Source organism: Gracilinanus agilis, chromosome 4, assembly GCF_016433145.1.
Source record: "Gracilinanus agilis isolate LMUSP501 chromosome 4, AgileGrace, whole genome shotgun sequence".
In the NCBI taxonomy this organism is placed as follows: Eukaryota; Metazoa; Chordata; class Mammalia; order Didelphimorphia; family Didelphidae; genus Gracilinanus; species Gracilinanus agilis.
The window spans coordinates 136,999,918-137,015,204 of record NC_058133.1 but is presented as its reverse complement, the minus strand read 5'-3'; the positions used below and the strand labels follow the sequence as shown (position 1 = coordinate 137,015,204).

At 34.4% G+C, this 15,287-nt stretch overlaps 1 protein-coding gene across 1 annotated transcript in view; it reads left to right on the top strand.

Moving 5' to 3' along the window:
- Positions 1–15,287, top strand: part of LOC123247970 (serine/threonine-protein kinase MRCK alpha-like) — a 426,637-nt gene that overhangs the window by 338,036 nt on the left and 73,314 nt on the right. The window contains exons 18-20 of the mRNA XM_044677091.1: positions 10,679–10,784; positions 11,160–11,308; positions 14,053–14,144. Of these exons, the coding sequence (XP_044533026.1) occupies positions 10,679–10,784; positions 11,160–11,308; positions 14,053–14,144 (347 nt within the window). The remainder of the gene's footprint in view (positions 1–10,678; positions 10,785–11,159; positions 11,309–14,052; positions 14,145–15,287) is intronic.

Genomic DNA, 15,287 nt, shown 5'->3' with positions numbered 1-15,287 from the left:
CATTCAGGAGGCATTCAGCTATCTACTGTGGCAGAAGTGTCCATGGGCTCTGAGGTCAACCAAAGACTGAGGCTTGAGCAGGAGAAGCAGGGATTACACTTGACCCTATAAAAATTGCAAAATAGGGCCCAATAAATAACAAACACAAAAAATCCTGAAATCTAAGATACCATCCCCCTTCCCCTAGGAACCCTAGGATTCTAGCATAAAGCTAATAATTAAGCCTATTCCTGGCCACTCCATTTTTAAAAAATGAATGAACAGAGGAGAAAGAACCCAACTATTGATGGGAACAGAGAAGATCCCAGCTCAAACTCGGGAGAGAGTGAAGTAAAATCATCTCCTGCTAAAATAACAACAACCAAAAAATGATAAATGGACACAAGCTGCAAAAGAACTTTTGGAAGATCTTTTAAAAAGACCTCAAAAAACAAATGAGAGAGGTTGAAGAAAAATTAGAAAAAAATAAGAGCAATGCAAGAAAATCAATAAAATTATAAAAGAAAAATCACCCAAATAGAAAGAGAAATCCAGAAACTCATAGAAGAAAAGGATTTATTAAGAACTAGAATTAGAGAGGAGGAGGTTAATGATTTCCTAAGGCTATAAGAAATAAAAAGCAAACATAAAAAAATGAAATCATATAAGAGAATATGAAAACATCTTATCACAAAAACAACTGTCCTGAAAAATATATCAGAAAGACAATATAAGAATTTGTCAGACTCCTGGAAAGTTAAAAAAAAAATGTTTGGACACCATACTCCTAGACATCATTAAGAAACACTACCCAGAAATTCTAGAATCAGAGGCAAAATAGAAATAGAAAGGATCCACTCACTGATTATCACCTTGAAGAGACTCAAAGATGAAAATGCACCAGAACATCATTGTGGTAAATTAAGTGAACACAGAATAGTATACTTGTCAGATCTCTGGGAAAGGAAAGATTTTAAAATCAAGTAAGAGTTAGAAAAAAATACAAAATGTAAAATAATTTTGATTTCATTAAATTAAAAAGATTTTGTACAAACAAAAACAATGCAACCAAAAATCAGAAGGGAAACATCAAACTGGGAAAAAATATAACAAAAAATTCTGACAGGGGTCTAATTACTCAAATATACAAGGAGCTAAATCAATTGTATAAAAAAATCAAGCCATTCCCCAATTGATAAATGGGCAAAGGACAATGAATAGACAATTTTCAGATAAAGAAATCAAACTATCAATAAGCACATGAGAAAGTGTTCTAAATCTCTAATAATTAGAGAAATGCAAATCAAAACAACTCTGAGGTACCACCTCACACTGAGCAGATTGGCTAAAATGACAGAAGGGGAGAGTAATGAATGTTGGAGGGGATGTGGCCAAATTGGGACATTAATGCATTGCTGGTGGAGTTGTGAACTGATCCAACCATTCTGGATGGCAATTTGGAACTATGCCCAAAGAGCGCTAAAAGATTGCCTGCCCTTTGATCCAGCCATACCACTGCTGGCTTTGTACCCCAAGGAGATCATAGATAAAAAAGACTTGTACAAAAATATTTATAACTGCACTCTTTGTGGTGGCAAAAAACTTGAAAATGAGAGTATGCCCGTCAATTGGGGAATGGCTGAACAAATTGTGGTATATGCTGGTGATGGAATACTATTGTGCTCAAAGGAGTAATAAACTGGAGGAATTCCATGTGAACTGGAAAGACCTCCAGGAATTGATGCAGAGTGAAAGGGGCAGAGCCAGAAGAACATTGTACACAGAGACCAATACACTGTGGTAAAATCGAATGTAATGGACTTCTGTACTAGCAGCAATGCAATGATCTATAACAATTCTGAGGGATTTATGGAAAAGAACACTACCCACATTCAGAAGAAGAACTACAGGAGTGGAAACACAGAAGAAAAACAACTGCTTAAACACATGGGTTGATGTGGACATGATTGGGATTGTAGACTCGAAACCACCACACCAATGCAACTATTAATATGAAAATAGGTCTTGATCAACAACACATGTTAAAACCAATGGAAATGCACGTTAGCTATGCGGGGGGGGGGGGGGTTGGTGGGTAGGGGTGAAGGGGAAAGTAAGAACATGAATCATGTAACTATGGAAAATTTTTCTAAAAAATAAAATAATTTTTTATAAAAGCTATTCCCTTAAAAAAAAAAAACAACATCATTGTGAAGTTCTATAACTCCCTGCTTAAGGAGAAAATACTACAAGCAACAAGGGGGAAAAAACCACAATTTAAATACTGTGGAACTACAGTTGGAATAACATAGGACTTAGCAGCTACAACAGTAAAAGAACACAGAACACAGCATTTTGTAGAGCAAAGGAGCTGGACTTGCAACCAAGAACAATATGTCCAGCATAATTATAAAAAGCAAAAAATGGGCACTCAGTGAATCAAAGGAGTTTCATTCCAGGGGAGAAACCCAGAACTCAGCAGAAAATTTGATGTATAAGAAACATACAAAGATAATAAAAGACTAATCATAAACAACCCAAAAGATCAAATTGTTTGATTCCTGTATGAGAAAATGTCATCTAAGGTCCCTGGGAATGGCATCATTACTTGGGTATTTTAAAGGGGCATGTATGGATGGAAGACTCAAGATCAAGGTGATTATAATGGAATGAGCCAAAATGGTAGTTGAATAGACCAGGAGGAGGTAGGGTAGAATGGCTATCTCATATAGAAGAGGCATGAGTGGAAGCACTGCCATGGAAAAGGGGAAGAGAGTGTGGAGGGCTGGTAATACTGGAACTCAACTCTCATCAGACCTGGGGTAAAGGGAGAACAAGATACAAAATTAGAAAGAAAAAATTTCTTAATGTCCACAGAAACAGGAGGGAAGAAAGAATGAGTTGAAAGGGTGAATACATATCCAGTGAATAGAGAAGGACCCTTAGGGCAAGATAGGGGAGGAATTTTTAGAATTGAACACATATCAGAGAATAGAAGGGCATAGTCCTCTGGATGAGGAAGGGATTTCGGGGAAAGTGAATGAAACAAGAATTAGAAGGTATGGGGGAATTCCGGGTTAAGATGGTGGCAGAGTAAAAAGCAGCTGTTTGACCTCTCCTAACCCATGCATATAGGACTCCTGAATAAGACATAAAAACAAATCCAGACAAACAAAAGGACCCCACAACAAGGCGTAGCATTGAAGGTACATGGAATCAGGGCACTTCCATGCTATAAAGGGGTGAAATAGCTCTCACTAAAACATGAGCTGAGCAACCCCCTCCCCCTCATACCACCTACAGTACCAAAGCCAGCGCAAAAGAGTTAGAGAAAGTTGGGGCACTCATTAAGTCATTGGCAGCTCCAGGCCTGCTCCTAAGAGCAGCAAGACTTAAGACCCCAAGAGGCTAAAGAATGTACGGACTTTAAACACAGACCCTGAGCGTAGGCGCAGACACGGATCCTGAGCACAGGCATGGACCTTGAGTGGGGACCCAGCACAGAGAGGTGCACGACTGTGGAAGCAGTGCCCTGAGACTGTTAAAGGAGCTTCAGGCAGAAGAACAAGCAAGGGGACCACCAGGAGGCTTGACCCTTAGAACAACTAGACCTGAGGCCTCAGGAGCCTAAAGAGCGCAGACGGACCCTGGGCATGAGGATAAAGCTGAGAGGGCACACAGCTCACAATGGCAAGCCAGACTCAGGAATCCCAGAAGAGAAACATGAAGAAGAAACCTTTAACACTCGACAACTTTTACACAGAAAAAATCCAGACAACAGAGCAAGCAGCAGAGGAGAACAAACAAGTAACCATATCCAAACCTTCCCAAAAAAATGAAAACAGGTCACAAGGTCTTGAAGAGTTCAAATCTGAGATTATGAGAAAGATGGAAGAGATCTGGCAAGTAAATAACAGTTTAAAAGGCAGAATTTCTCAATTGGAAAGTGAGGCAAGTAAATCGAAGATCAGAAATGACCAGATTGAAAAGGAAAACCAGTCTCTAAAGGCTAGAATTGGGCAATTCAAAAAAGATGCCCCCAAATCAAAAGAATTGATAAGGAAATTGGAGACCAAAATCAAACAGCAGGAAAACAGGATAGACCAAATTAAAAAGGGAAATCAAAAGCTTATAGCAGAAAACCAGTCTCTAAAGACAAGAATTGGGCAAGTAGAAGCCAATGATCTCTCAAGACAGCAAGAACAAATAAAACAAAGTCAAAAGACTGATAAAATAGAAGGATGCATGAAATATCTCACTGAGAAATTGACAGATCAAGAAAACAGGTCTAGAAGAGACAATTTGAGAATCATTGGTATTCCTGAAAAAGCAGAAGTTAATAGAAATTTGGACTCCATGCTAAAAGAAATTATTCAGAAAAACTGCCCTGAAGTTCTACAACAAGAGGGCAATATAGACATTGAAAGAATCCATAGATCAGCCTCTACACTAGACCCTGAAAAGACAACCCCCAGGAATATAATAGCCAAATTCAAGAGCTTCCAAGTAAAAAAAAATTTACAAGAAGCCAAAAAGAGACAATTCAGATATCAAGGAGCACTAATCAAGATAATACAGAATCTGGCAGCCTCCACACTGAAAGACCACAAGGCTTGGAATATGATATTCAGAAAGGCAAGAGAACTAGGTCTACAATCAAGGATCACCTACCCATCAAAACTGACTATATATTTCCAGGGGAAAGTCTGGGCATTCAACAAGATAGAAGATTTCCAACTATTTGCACGGAAAAGACGAGGACTAAATGGAAAGTTTGATATTCAACCACAAAAATCAAGAGAAACATGAAAAGGTCAATAAGAAACAGAAGGGAAATAAGAAATCTCATATTTTTTAAATTTGCCTCTTTAAGGGCTTCAATAAGATCTAATTATTTGTATTCCTACATGGAGAAATGTTACGTGTAATTCTCTGTAATGAACTCTTTTCACTATTATAGTATCCACTTTTATAGTAATTAGAAGAATTTTTCATAGAGAGAGGTTGGAATACTAAATGGTCTTAGGTGAATATAAAGAGGGAAACTATAAATAAGTTAAGCGAACACAGAATAGTATACTTGTCAGATCTCTGGGAAAAGAAAGATTTAAAAACCAAGCAGGAGTTAGAGAAAATTACAAAATGTAAAATAAATGATTTTGATTATATCAAACTAAAAAGCTTTTGTACAAACAAAAACAATGCAGCCAAAATCAGAAGGGAAACAACAAATTGGGAAAAAATCTTTATAACAAAAAACTCTGACAGGAGTCTAACTACTCAGATATACAAGGAGTTAAATTAATTGTATAAAAAATCAAGCTATTCCCCTATTGATAAATGGACAAGGGACATGAATAGGCAATTTTCAGATAAAGAAATCAAAAGTATCAATAACCACATGAGAAAGTGTTCAAAATCTCTAATAATTAGAGAAATGCAAATCAAAACAACTCTGAGGTATCACCTCACACCTAGCAGATTGGCTAAAATGAAAGAAGGGGAGAGTAATGAATGTTGGAGGGGATGTGGCAAAATTAGGACATTAATGCATTGCTGGTAGAGTTGTGAACTGATCCAACCATTCTGGATGGCAATTTGGAACTATGCTCAAAGGGCTATAAAAGACTGCCTGCCCTTTGATCCAGCCATACCATTGTTGGGTTTGTACCCCAAAAAGATCATAAATAAACAGACTTGTACAAAAATATTTATAGCCACGCTTTTTGTGGTGGCAAAAAACTGGAAAATGAGAGTATGTCCTTCAATTGGGGAATGGCTGAACAAATTGTGGTATATGCTGGTGATGGAATGCTATTGCACTCAAAGGAGTAATAAATTGGAGGAATTCCATGTGAACTGGAAAGACCTCCAGAAATTGATGCAGAGTGAAAGGAGCAGAACCAGAAGAACATTGTACACAGAGACCAATACACTGTGGTAAAATCGAATGTAATGGATTTCTGTACTAGCAGCAATGCAATGATCTATAACAATTCTGAGGGATTTATGGGAAAGAACACTACCCACATTCAGAGGAAGAACTACAGGAGTGGAAACACAGAAGAAAAACAACTGCTTGAACACATGGGTTGAGGCGGACATGATTGGGGATGTAGACTCGAAACTACCACACCATTGCAACTATGAACACTTTGGAAATAGGTCTTGATCAATGACACATGTTAAAACCAGTGGAAATATGCATCAGCTTGGGGGGGTGGTTTGGGGGGTCAGGGGGAAAGTAAGAACATGAACCATATAACCATGTTAACATTTCTAAAAAATAAATATTATTAAATGTTAAAAAAAAAAAAAGAAAAAAGGTAAGGGGGGAAGGACGAAGGGATCTTTGGAAAGGTGGGTCAATTTGGAACTAGAAGAGCAATAGAAGAGGATGAGGGAGGGTTTTTGGGAAGGGGTGTGAATTGGAGTGGTATTGGTCAAAGGAAATTGGACATCTGAGGACGGATTCAGGAGAAAGAAAGGAAGAGGGGGACAAAGAGGAGGAATAATAGGCAGCAATGCACAGCTATGATATTGAGTGTAATGAGATGAATTCACCCATGGGAAGAAAAGGAAGTGCAGAAAGGATCAAAAACCAGAACCTGACAATGTGTTTTTTACAAGAAACATTCTGAAAATGAGAGATACACATAGACTGAAGGTGAGGGGCTGGAACAGAATATACTATGTCTCACATAATCCAGAGAAAGTAGGGTTTATCAGTCATGATCTTTAACAGACTTAGAATTAAAATGGATGTAATTGGAAAAGATGAACAGAGTAACTATATTATTTTGGGAGAATGGTTACTTTGGATAATGAAACATTATTAATATTTGAGCTGTATGTACCAAGTGTTATGTATCTCAATTTTTAAAGGAAAAACTAAATGAGGTACAGATGGAAATAGATAACAAAATAATATTAGCAAGGAACTTTTAATTTTCCTCCCTCAGAACTATATAAATCTAACAAAAAAAAAAATAAGAAAGCAGTTAAGGAATCTTAGATAAGTTAAATATGATAGATATCTGGAGATCCCACCCACACCTGCATGAGGTTAGTAGTAAATCTAAGCCTAAGCATGCACACAATCCAAACATAGTTTCTGATGGGTCAACAAAAGTATTCAAGTTGCAAATCCAAAAGGAACTCAGAAGCATGTTTAAGTTAGCACACAGGTCAAAATATAGAGAGAAATTATAGACCAGTTTTGTTAATGAATATGGATGTAGAAATCATAAATAAAATGCTAACTAGGATATTGAAACATATATCACAAAGCCTATTTATTGTGACCAAACAGGATTTATATCAAATTTTCAGGGATAGATTAAGATAAGGAAAGCTATCAACATAATTTATTATACTAATATTAAAAAATAAAAGCAATATGATTATATCAATAGTTGCAGGAAAAGCTTTTGTCTAAGTACAGCACTTGTTCCTATTTAAAACTGGAAAACATGGTATAAATGGATTTTCTCTTAAAATGATATGAAGCATCTACTTAAAACCATCAACAAGTATTATTTATAATGGGAATAAACTAGAAGAATTATCAATAAGATCAGGAGTGAAACAAGGATGCCCATTATAACTAATATTATTTAGGCTGATATTAGAAATGCTAGTAATAGCAATAAGAGGAAAAAAAGAAATTGAAGGAATCAGAATGGTCAAAGAAGTAATCTCTGTTTGCAATCAACATGATGTGGTGTATGTGGAAAGTCCTAGATATCCAGCTAAAAAGTTAGGTGAAACGATCAATAATTTTAGCAAAGTGGCAGGATATAAAATAAACCTACGTAAATTATCATAATTTTTATATATTACTAACAAAGTACTGCAAGAAGAAATAGAAAGAAATACTCCATTTGAAATAACCGCTATAATATAAAGTACTTCGAAAATACTTGTCAAAATAAACCCAGGAACTACATGAATATAATTATAAAATACTTTTTACATGAAGTCAGTTCTAAATAAATGGAGAAATAGTAATTTTTTATGGATGGACAAAGTCAACGTAATTAATCCTATCTATTCAATGCCACCCAATTAAATCTCTGAAAAAATACTTTGTTGAGCTAAAAAAAAATAATAACCAAATTCATTTGGAAGAACAAAAGATCAAGAACATAAAGCTAATTAATGAAAAAATATAAAGAAAGAACGTCCAGCAATACTAATTTAAAGTTGTATTATAAAGCAGTAATTATCAAAACTATTTGGCACTGGCTAAAAAATAGAAAGGTGTGGACAGGACAGACATACAACAAATAGTAAAAGATTTACCTTGTATTTGATAAAGACCTACATTCAGTTTTTTGGAATAAGAAATCACTATTTGGTAAAAATTTTTTAGATAATTGGAAAGTAGCTTAGCAGAAACTGGAGACCAATATCTTTTACCATTCACTAAACTAAGATCAAAATGGATACATGATCTAGAGTCTAGATCATTTATGTCTAGATTCTAAGCATAAAAAGAGATATCACAATTAAATTAGAAGAATAGGGAACATATAGATTTATGAGTAGGAGAGGAATTTATGAGTAAACAAGAGATAGAAGAGCTTTGTGAGATAAAAATGGATAATTTTGAGTATATTAAATTGAAATTATTTTGTACAAATAAAACATACATTTACAAGATTAGAAGGAAAACAAAATGGGGGGGGGAATTTTATAGACTCTTTCAGTTAAAGGTCTCATATCTAAAATATATTGAGAATTTTGTTAAATTTATAAGAATAAGAGCCATCCCGCAACTGATAAATAGGCAAAAGATAGGAACAGATGATTTTTGGACAAAAAAATCAAAGCCCTATATAGGTATGTGAAATAGTGCTCTAAATCACTACTGATGAGAAAAATGCCAACCTAAACAATCCTGAGTTATCTCACATCCATCAGATTGGCTAAAATGACAAAAGGGCAAACTGACAAGTGTTGGAAGGGTTGTGAGGAAAAAATTTATAGCAGCTATCTTTTTGGTGACAAATAACCAGAAATATGCACATCAATTCAGGATTAGTCCAATAAATTGTGTAGTGCAACAAAAATATGTGCTTGTCATGGAATACTACTGTGCCATAAGAAACGATGAGTGGGCTAATTTTTTTTTTTAAAGTTAGAAAGAACTACATTGTATAATAAACAGCAAAAATGAGTAGACCTAAGGGGACATTATACACAGTTACAAATTTAATACTTGAAGAATAACTTCTGAATGTTACTTCCAGAAAGTGAACTGAAAATTAGAAACATGAAAGCCATAATTTATATAATTGGCTTCCCAGATGATCCCTTCTATGATGTGGAGAGGAGAGGGAAAGAATCTGAGACAGTGATGGTGAAACTTTTAGTGACCAAGTTCCCAAACTGCAATCTGTGTGGCAAAGGGGAGGGGAGCAGCCCTGCCCCACGGCCCTCTGGCTTTCTAGTAGCAAACTCTGTACTGAGGTGACAGTGGGCATGCCCACAGAGAGGGTTCCAAGTGTCCCCCTCTGGCACACATGCTGTAGGTTTGCCAACATGGGGCTTAGACAATTTAAATGAATTCTATAATTTTTTTTTAAAATGGAACCTCAAAAAAGAAGAAAAAAACAGAGCAATAGAATAGACAAGGGAGAATTAGAAACAATGAAACTCAATCACTTTGTGTTTGATAAAGGCAAAAGCATAAATTCCATTTTCAATAAGAAACTTCTAGGAAAACAAGAAGTAGACTGAGAGGAATTAGACTTATACCTTAAACCATATCTCACAATACATTGACAAGGGACTTTAATATTAAAGTTATACTATTAAAAAATTAGAAGAGAAACAGGTCATATGCTTCTCACATCTATGGATAGTATATGTATTCTTAACTAAATGAAAAAGGCAATTACATAAGAGAAAATAGATAACTGATTATAAAAACTGAAATGCTTCTCCACAGATAAAATTAATGGACTTAAAATAAGAAGGGATGTGGTCAAATGAAGGGAGGATGTCTTTATATCAGATTTCTCTAAGTGTTTAGTATTTAAGATAACAGTTCACAAATATATGCATATGTGTATAACTAATAGCCATTCCCCAGTATATAAGTGATGAAAAGATGTAAACAAATAGCTCTCAAAAGAATTGTGACTCCTGAGTCACATGAAACTCCTAATCACTAAATGCAAACCACATTCTACAAATTAGGAAAAATGATCAACCCTACCCCCCAGTCATTTGTCAATCTTGAACAGATTGTGAGATAATAAGTACACCAATGCATTGTTCGTGAAGCAGTGAATTGTTCAAACCATTTTGAAAAACAATTTGAAATTATACAAATAAAATGACTAAAACATTCATATCCATTGACCCACAGATTCTGTTACTGGGTTAGTACCTCAAGAAGGCCATAAGAAGAAAGCTTCCAGGGGGCAGCTGGGTAGCTTAGTGGATTGAGAGCCAGGCCTAGAGATGGGAGGTCCTGGGTTCAAATGTGACCTCAGACACTTCCCAGATGTGTGACCCTGGGCAAGTCCCTTAGCCCCCATTGCCCACCCTTACCACTCTTCCGCCTAGGAGCCAATACACAGAAGCTAAGGGTTTAAAAATGAAGAAGAAAGCTTCCATATACACCAAATTTTAAATATATAGCATTTTGAGAGTTTTCACATCAGTCTTTTATTTTTCAATACTCTAGGGTGAGTGATGAAAAGGATGCACGAGGGTATCTTCAGGCATTAGCCTCTAAAATGACAGAGGAATTGGAGGCTTTGAGAAATTCCAGCCTTGGTACAAGAGCAACAGTAAGATATTTCCATTTTATGTAAGAATTAATAATGATAATGAAAAATAAACCATGAAAACTGTTTTGAGCTTTTCTAATTTTTGACCTATAATAAACATTTTCAGTAGAAACCAAATACTTTGACTCCCATTTCAGAATTAGATACTGAACAATTAAATTAATGAATGTTTGTATAAAATGAATCTTTTCTCTTTTAAATAACTTATCCTTGAATTTAGTGTAAAATTATAATTTTTGCAGATCATCTTTCCATTTTATTCCTTGAGAAAGGTAAAATTATTGGGGATCTTCCATATTATTTAGTAACTGTTGTATGTATGATAAGAATATTATAGAATATAGTGCAAACATATTTTTCTTTGTTTGTTTTTAGGACATGCCTTGGAAGATGCGCCGTTTTGCAAAACTGGATATGTCAGCTCGATTGGAATTACAGTCAGCTCTGGATGCAGAAATCAAAGCCAAACAGACCATCCAAGAAGAACTTAATAAAGTCAAAGCACTGAACATCTCAACAGAATGGTGAGATTGAATAATAAATTCAAATAAACTACTTCCTGAATGAGTGAGAAGTCATTTAAAAAGAAGCCTTAGTTACATGCTTTTTAACTTATGGGCTGGGGGCAGCTGGGTGGCTCAGTGGATTGAGAGCCAGGCCTAGAGATGGGAAGTCCTAAATTTTTACCACTCTTCTGCCTTGGAGCCAATATACAGTTTTGACTCCAAGACAGAAGGTAAGGGTTTTTATAAATAAATTAATTAATTTAATTCAATTTTTAAAAAACTTATGGGCTATACATAAATAATTTTTCTTTATAATGAAAAAAATAGAAAACTTAATTTCCACATTTCTTCTTAATATAGTATTAAAAATCATTTACTGTTGCTTGCGTACTTCATTGTTTCAGAACCTCTGTAATTCCAGTAAGAGATACAATGAGATCACCAGTAAAAATAAAGTCAACTAGGAGAGGCAAGAAAACTGGTTAAATTCACCTATCAGTGTTTAATCCAATCTTGTTCTGTGAACAATTGACTTTTGGTTTTCAAGAGATGTGCTTTGTTGACACACTCTTTGGTTGTTTGCTGGGAAGTATGTATTTTTAAAACAAGTTATGTTAAAGGGTTTTGTATTTATTAATGGAGAGGATCAGATTAGGTGGGGGAGAAGGTAGATGTTGGTTAAATGAAAAAAAGTGAACTTGTAAAATGTATCAACAAATTGTTAATTTTTTAAAGAAATGAAATCTAAAGATGAAACACACTCATTTCTATATAATTTTAAATAGTTTGTTTTAAATTAAAACATCAGCCCCTACCTCCTTCCAGTGCAATACAAGCTGCTTCAGTCTAGAACCCGTTTTTCTCTTTGTTTTTGTGACCTAGTGGAAAATCTGGTTCATTACAGGTGCTCATTAAATGCTTTTTTTGGTTGGATTGAGCTCTTCATCAGTACAGTTCTCAGCCCTCTTATACCTCCTGTCTCCTGTGATTTTTACCCATTTATTTCTCTACAAATCACTTATAGTCAGTCTTGCCCAGTGCATTAAAGACTCACTAATTCTTTTAGCTTTTTAATGGGTAGCAGTGCTGTGTGCTGCACTTGAGCTGTTTACTTCTTAACTTCTCACTCTTGGATTGCTTAACACATTTTGACTGTGGATATCCTTTTATGTAACTTTCCTAGTCATCATTGGAAATACTACCCAGATGTAACATACCATGCCTTTGAGACACTTTCAATTTTGATTCTTTTTGAATCATATTGTTCCATGACTTATAACTAGAAAACTACACTCCTGAAAGAATATTCTGTGTGTACATATTATGCTTTTGTGGTAGAGAGCAAATTGTGATAATTAAAAGTGCTGGACAATTTTCCAAATGTAAATCAGCTTGATCTCATTCAGTTCTAGGCCCAATTTATTGTGAATCTGCAACATTTGTCCTTGATAATATAATTATAAATTGATTTGGACAAGTATTAATATAGCTCAGTGTTGTTTGTTCTTTATTTATTTAGAAATATTATTTGAACCACAAAATTAAAATATATAGACTACATAATTTCTAAAAGCCCTCTATGATCAAGGAACAACTGTATTTTAGAAATGCAGATTGAGCTAAATTTTTTTTAATCATCTTAAAATTGTGATCAATACCATGCAGACCTTTTGTAGTTCTATTGATCTCATATTCCAGGGTACATTGTAATGTGCTTTTTAAAGATTCTCAATTATACTTAGCGTTTTTATGAATTTAAAAATCATGATCTTATTTTTTTTTTTCAGTAAGGGCTTTCAGAAGTTTAACACCAAAATGGGGGACACTATAGTTCTGACTGTTTAGAATCTTAATATTATTAGCAATATAGGTCTGAAGTTATGACATGAAAAATATGGAAATACATATTGCATGAAAGCACTGGTATAATCTTTATCAGATTATTTAGTGCCTCTGGAATGGGACTCTGAATCACAAAATGTCAGAAAACAATTTTCAAAAATTATTTTTGAATGTAATTGGAAAAACTTCATTAAAAAAGAATGTTAATATTATCATTTTACAAGTAAATTATAGATGATTAATAGAGGGATTAAAAAAGATTTGATAGTTAAAGTGCAACATTTTGCAAATATTCAAAATTCTTAAATGTAAACCACTAAAAATCTAAAATTTAAATGGTGTGGGGAAAAAACCATGTGTATATATATTATATATGTGCATGCTATGTGCATAGATGTATATATAGGTATATATATTTGCAACTTCAGTTTTTGCATGGAAAGCCAGCCCATAAAAATAGAAGCTTTAATTATTTGAATGTTTAAAATTTTAACTCAGAGTCAAGGATACTTTATTTAAATTTTTGGCTCTTAACAGGAATCCTTCCATACATGCAAATACAATACCACTGTATGTAACATATACAATATAGATATATATATTGTACATCAAAATTAATGTTAATTTTTCTTCATATTCTCAAGGTATGAGTTCACATACTTGTTCATAAATCAATAATGGTAAAGCAGCCTAAAAATAGTAAATAAAGGCAGTTTTATGGTTCCATTCCAAAGAAGTTCTAGCAGAATTTGAAAGCTACCTTTGATTTCATGGTTTAGTTTTTATTTGACAATTCAGTTTGGCCAATATTGATTTTCAGTCAAAAACTCTTAAGTAACAGTTATATAAATGATATATTAAGTGAGGAAATAACTAGAACTTATTAACTAATTACATACGTCTTTTTCCCTTCCTATAAGCAAACTGCAAGAGTCAGAGAAGAAGAACTTGGAACTGCTATCAGAAATTGAAAAGCTGAAAAAGGAAACTGAGGAACTTAAATCTGAAAAGGGTATGGAAGCTGGTGTCCATATAAATCAGGTCTCATTGCATCATTGTGGATATACTTTACCATATTTCTAAGAGGCTGCTTCCAGATGTATATGAGAAATGCTGTCTTAATAGAGCCATTTTTCTGGATCCATTTTTATAGTAGGAATAAATATAATTTTGCACCAATTTGAACTCTTTTCATTATTATTGAAATTTTTATAAATAGCTTTTTGTGGTTAGAAATTTATTTAAAGTTACTAATGATGTGATCTTAGAAGCACAAAGGAAAGAATCTTCAGCTCCAGTCTTTGAGGAACAAAGAATTTAGTTGGGGAGATATGAGTAATGTGTAAAGTAACTAGCTACTACAGCCAGGCACTAATGAAAATAGTAATTAACCAATGAACAAATGTTTTTGAATGCCACATATTACCTAAGTTTATTGAATGAACTACATCCGGTGGGCCTATTATGTATACCATGAGGTTTCCTTTACTTGTTGCCTTTTTTTTAAACTAAGTTCTTTGACCACCACAAAAAGAGCAATGAGAATATTTTTCATTTCTCTTCAATGTGCTCCTCGAATTGAATTTCTGTGATATCAATGAGATTTTAAAATAATACTTTTTATCTCAAATGAAGGATTATCTCACACAGAGCAGTAGATAATTTACTTTTAACAAAAAGTCATGGGAAATTTTGGTAAATTATAACATAATAATAATGATAGCTAGCATATGGACATTTAAAATTTGCAGACAATTCACAAACATTATCTCATTTGCTCTTACTACAATCCTGAGAAGTAGGTGCTATTTTATCCCTGTGTTTTGGTTGAGAAAACTGAGACAAAGGTCAAGTGATTTGTTCAAGATCATACAGCTAGTGTCTGAGGTCAAATTTGAACCAGTATCTTCTTGATTCCTAGTAATTGCTTTTAGAACTTTTCTTTTCATCATATATTTGTAAATAAGTGGATTTGCAATGGCATACCTAAGTGGGGGGGGGATGCCTAAAACACTATTGCTAAGGGTACCTGCCCTTTCTTTCACCATTTCTCCTGGACCCCACTAAAAGTGGTTTTATGCCAAATACATGTTCCTTACCCCACTAGCCTAGAAAACTCATGGTATCATGGAGTAGATGGGCCTCTTTCCTCCAA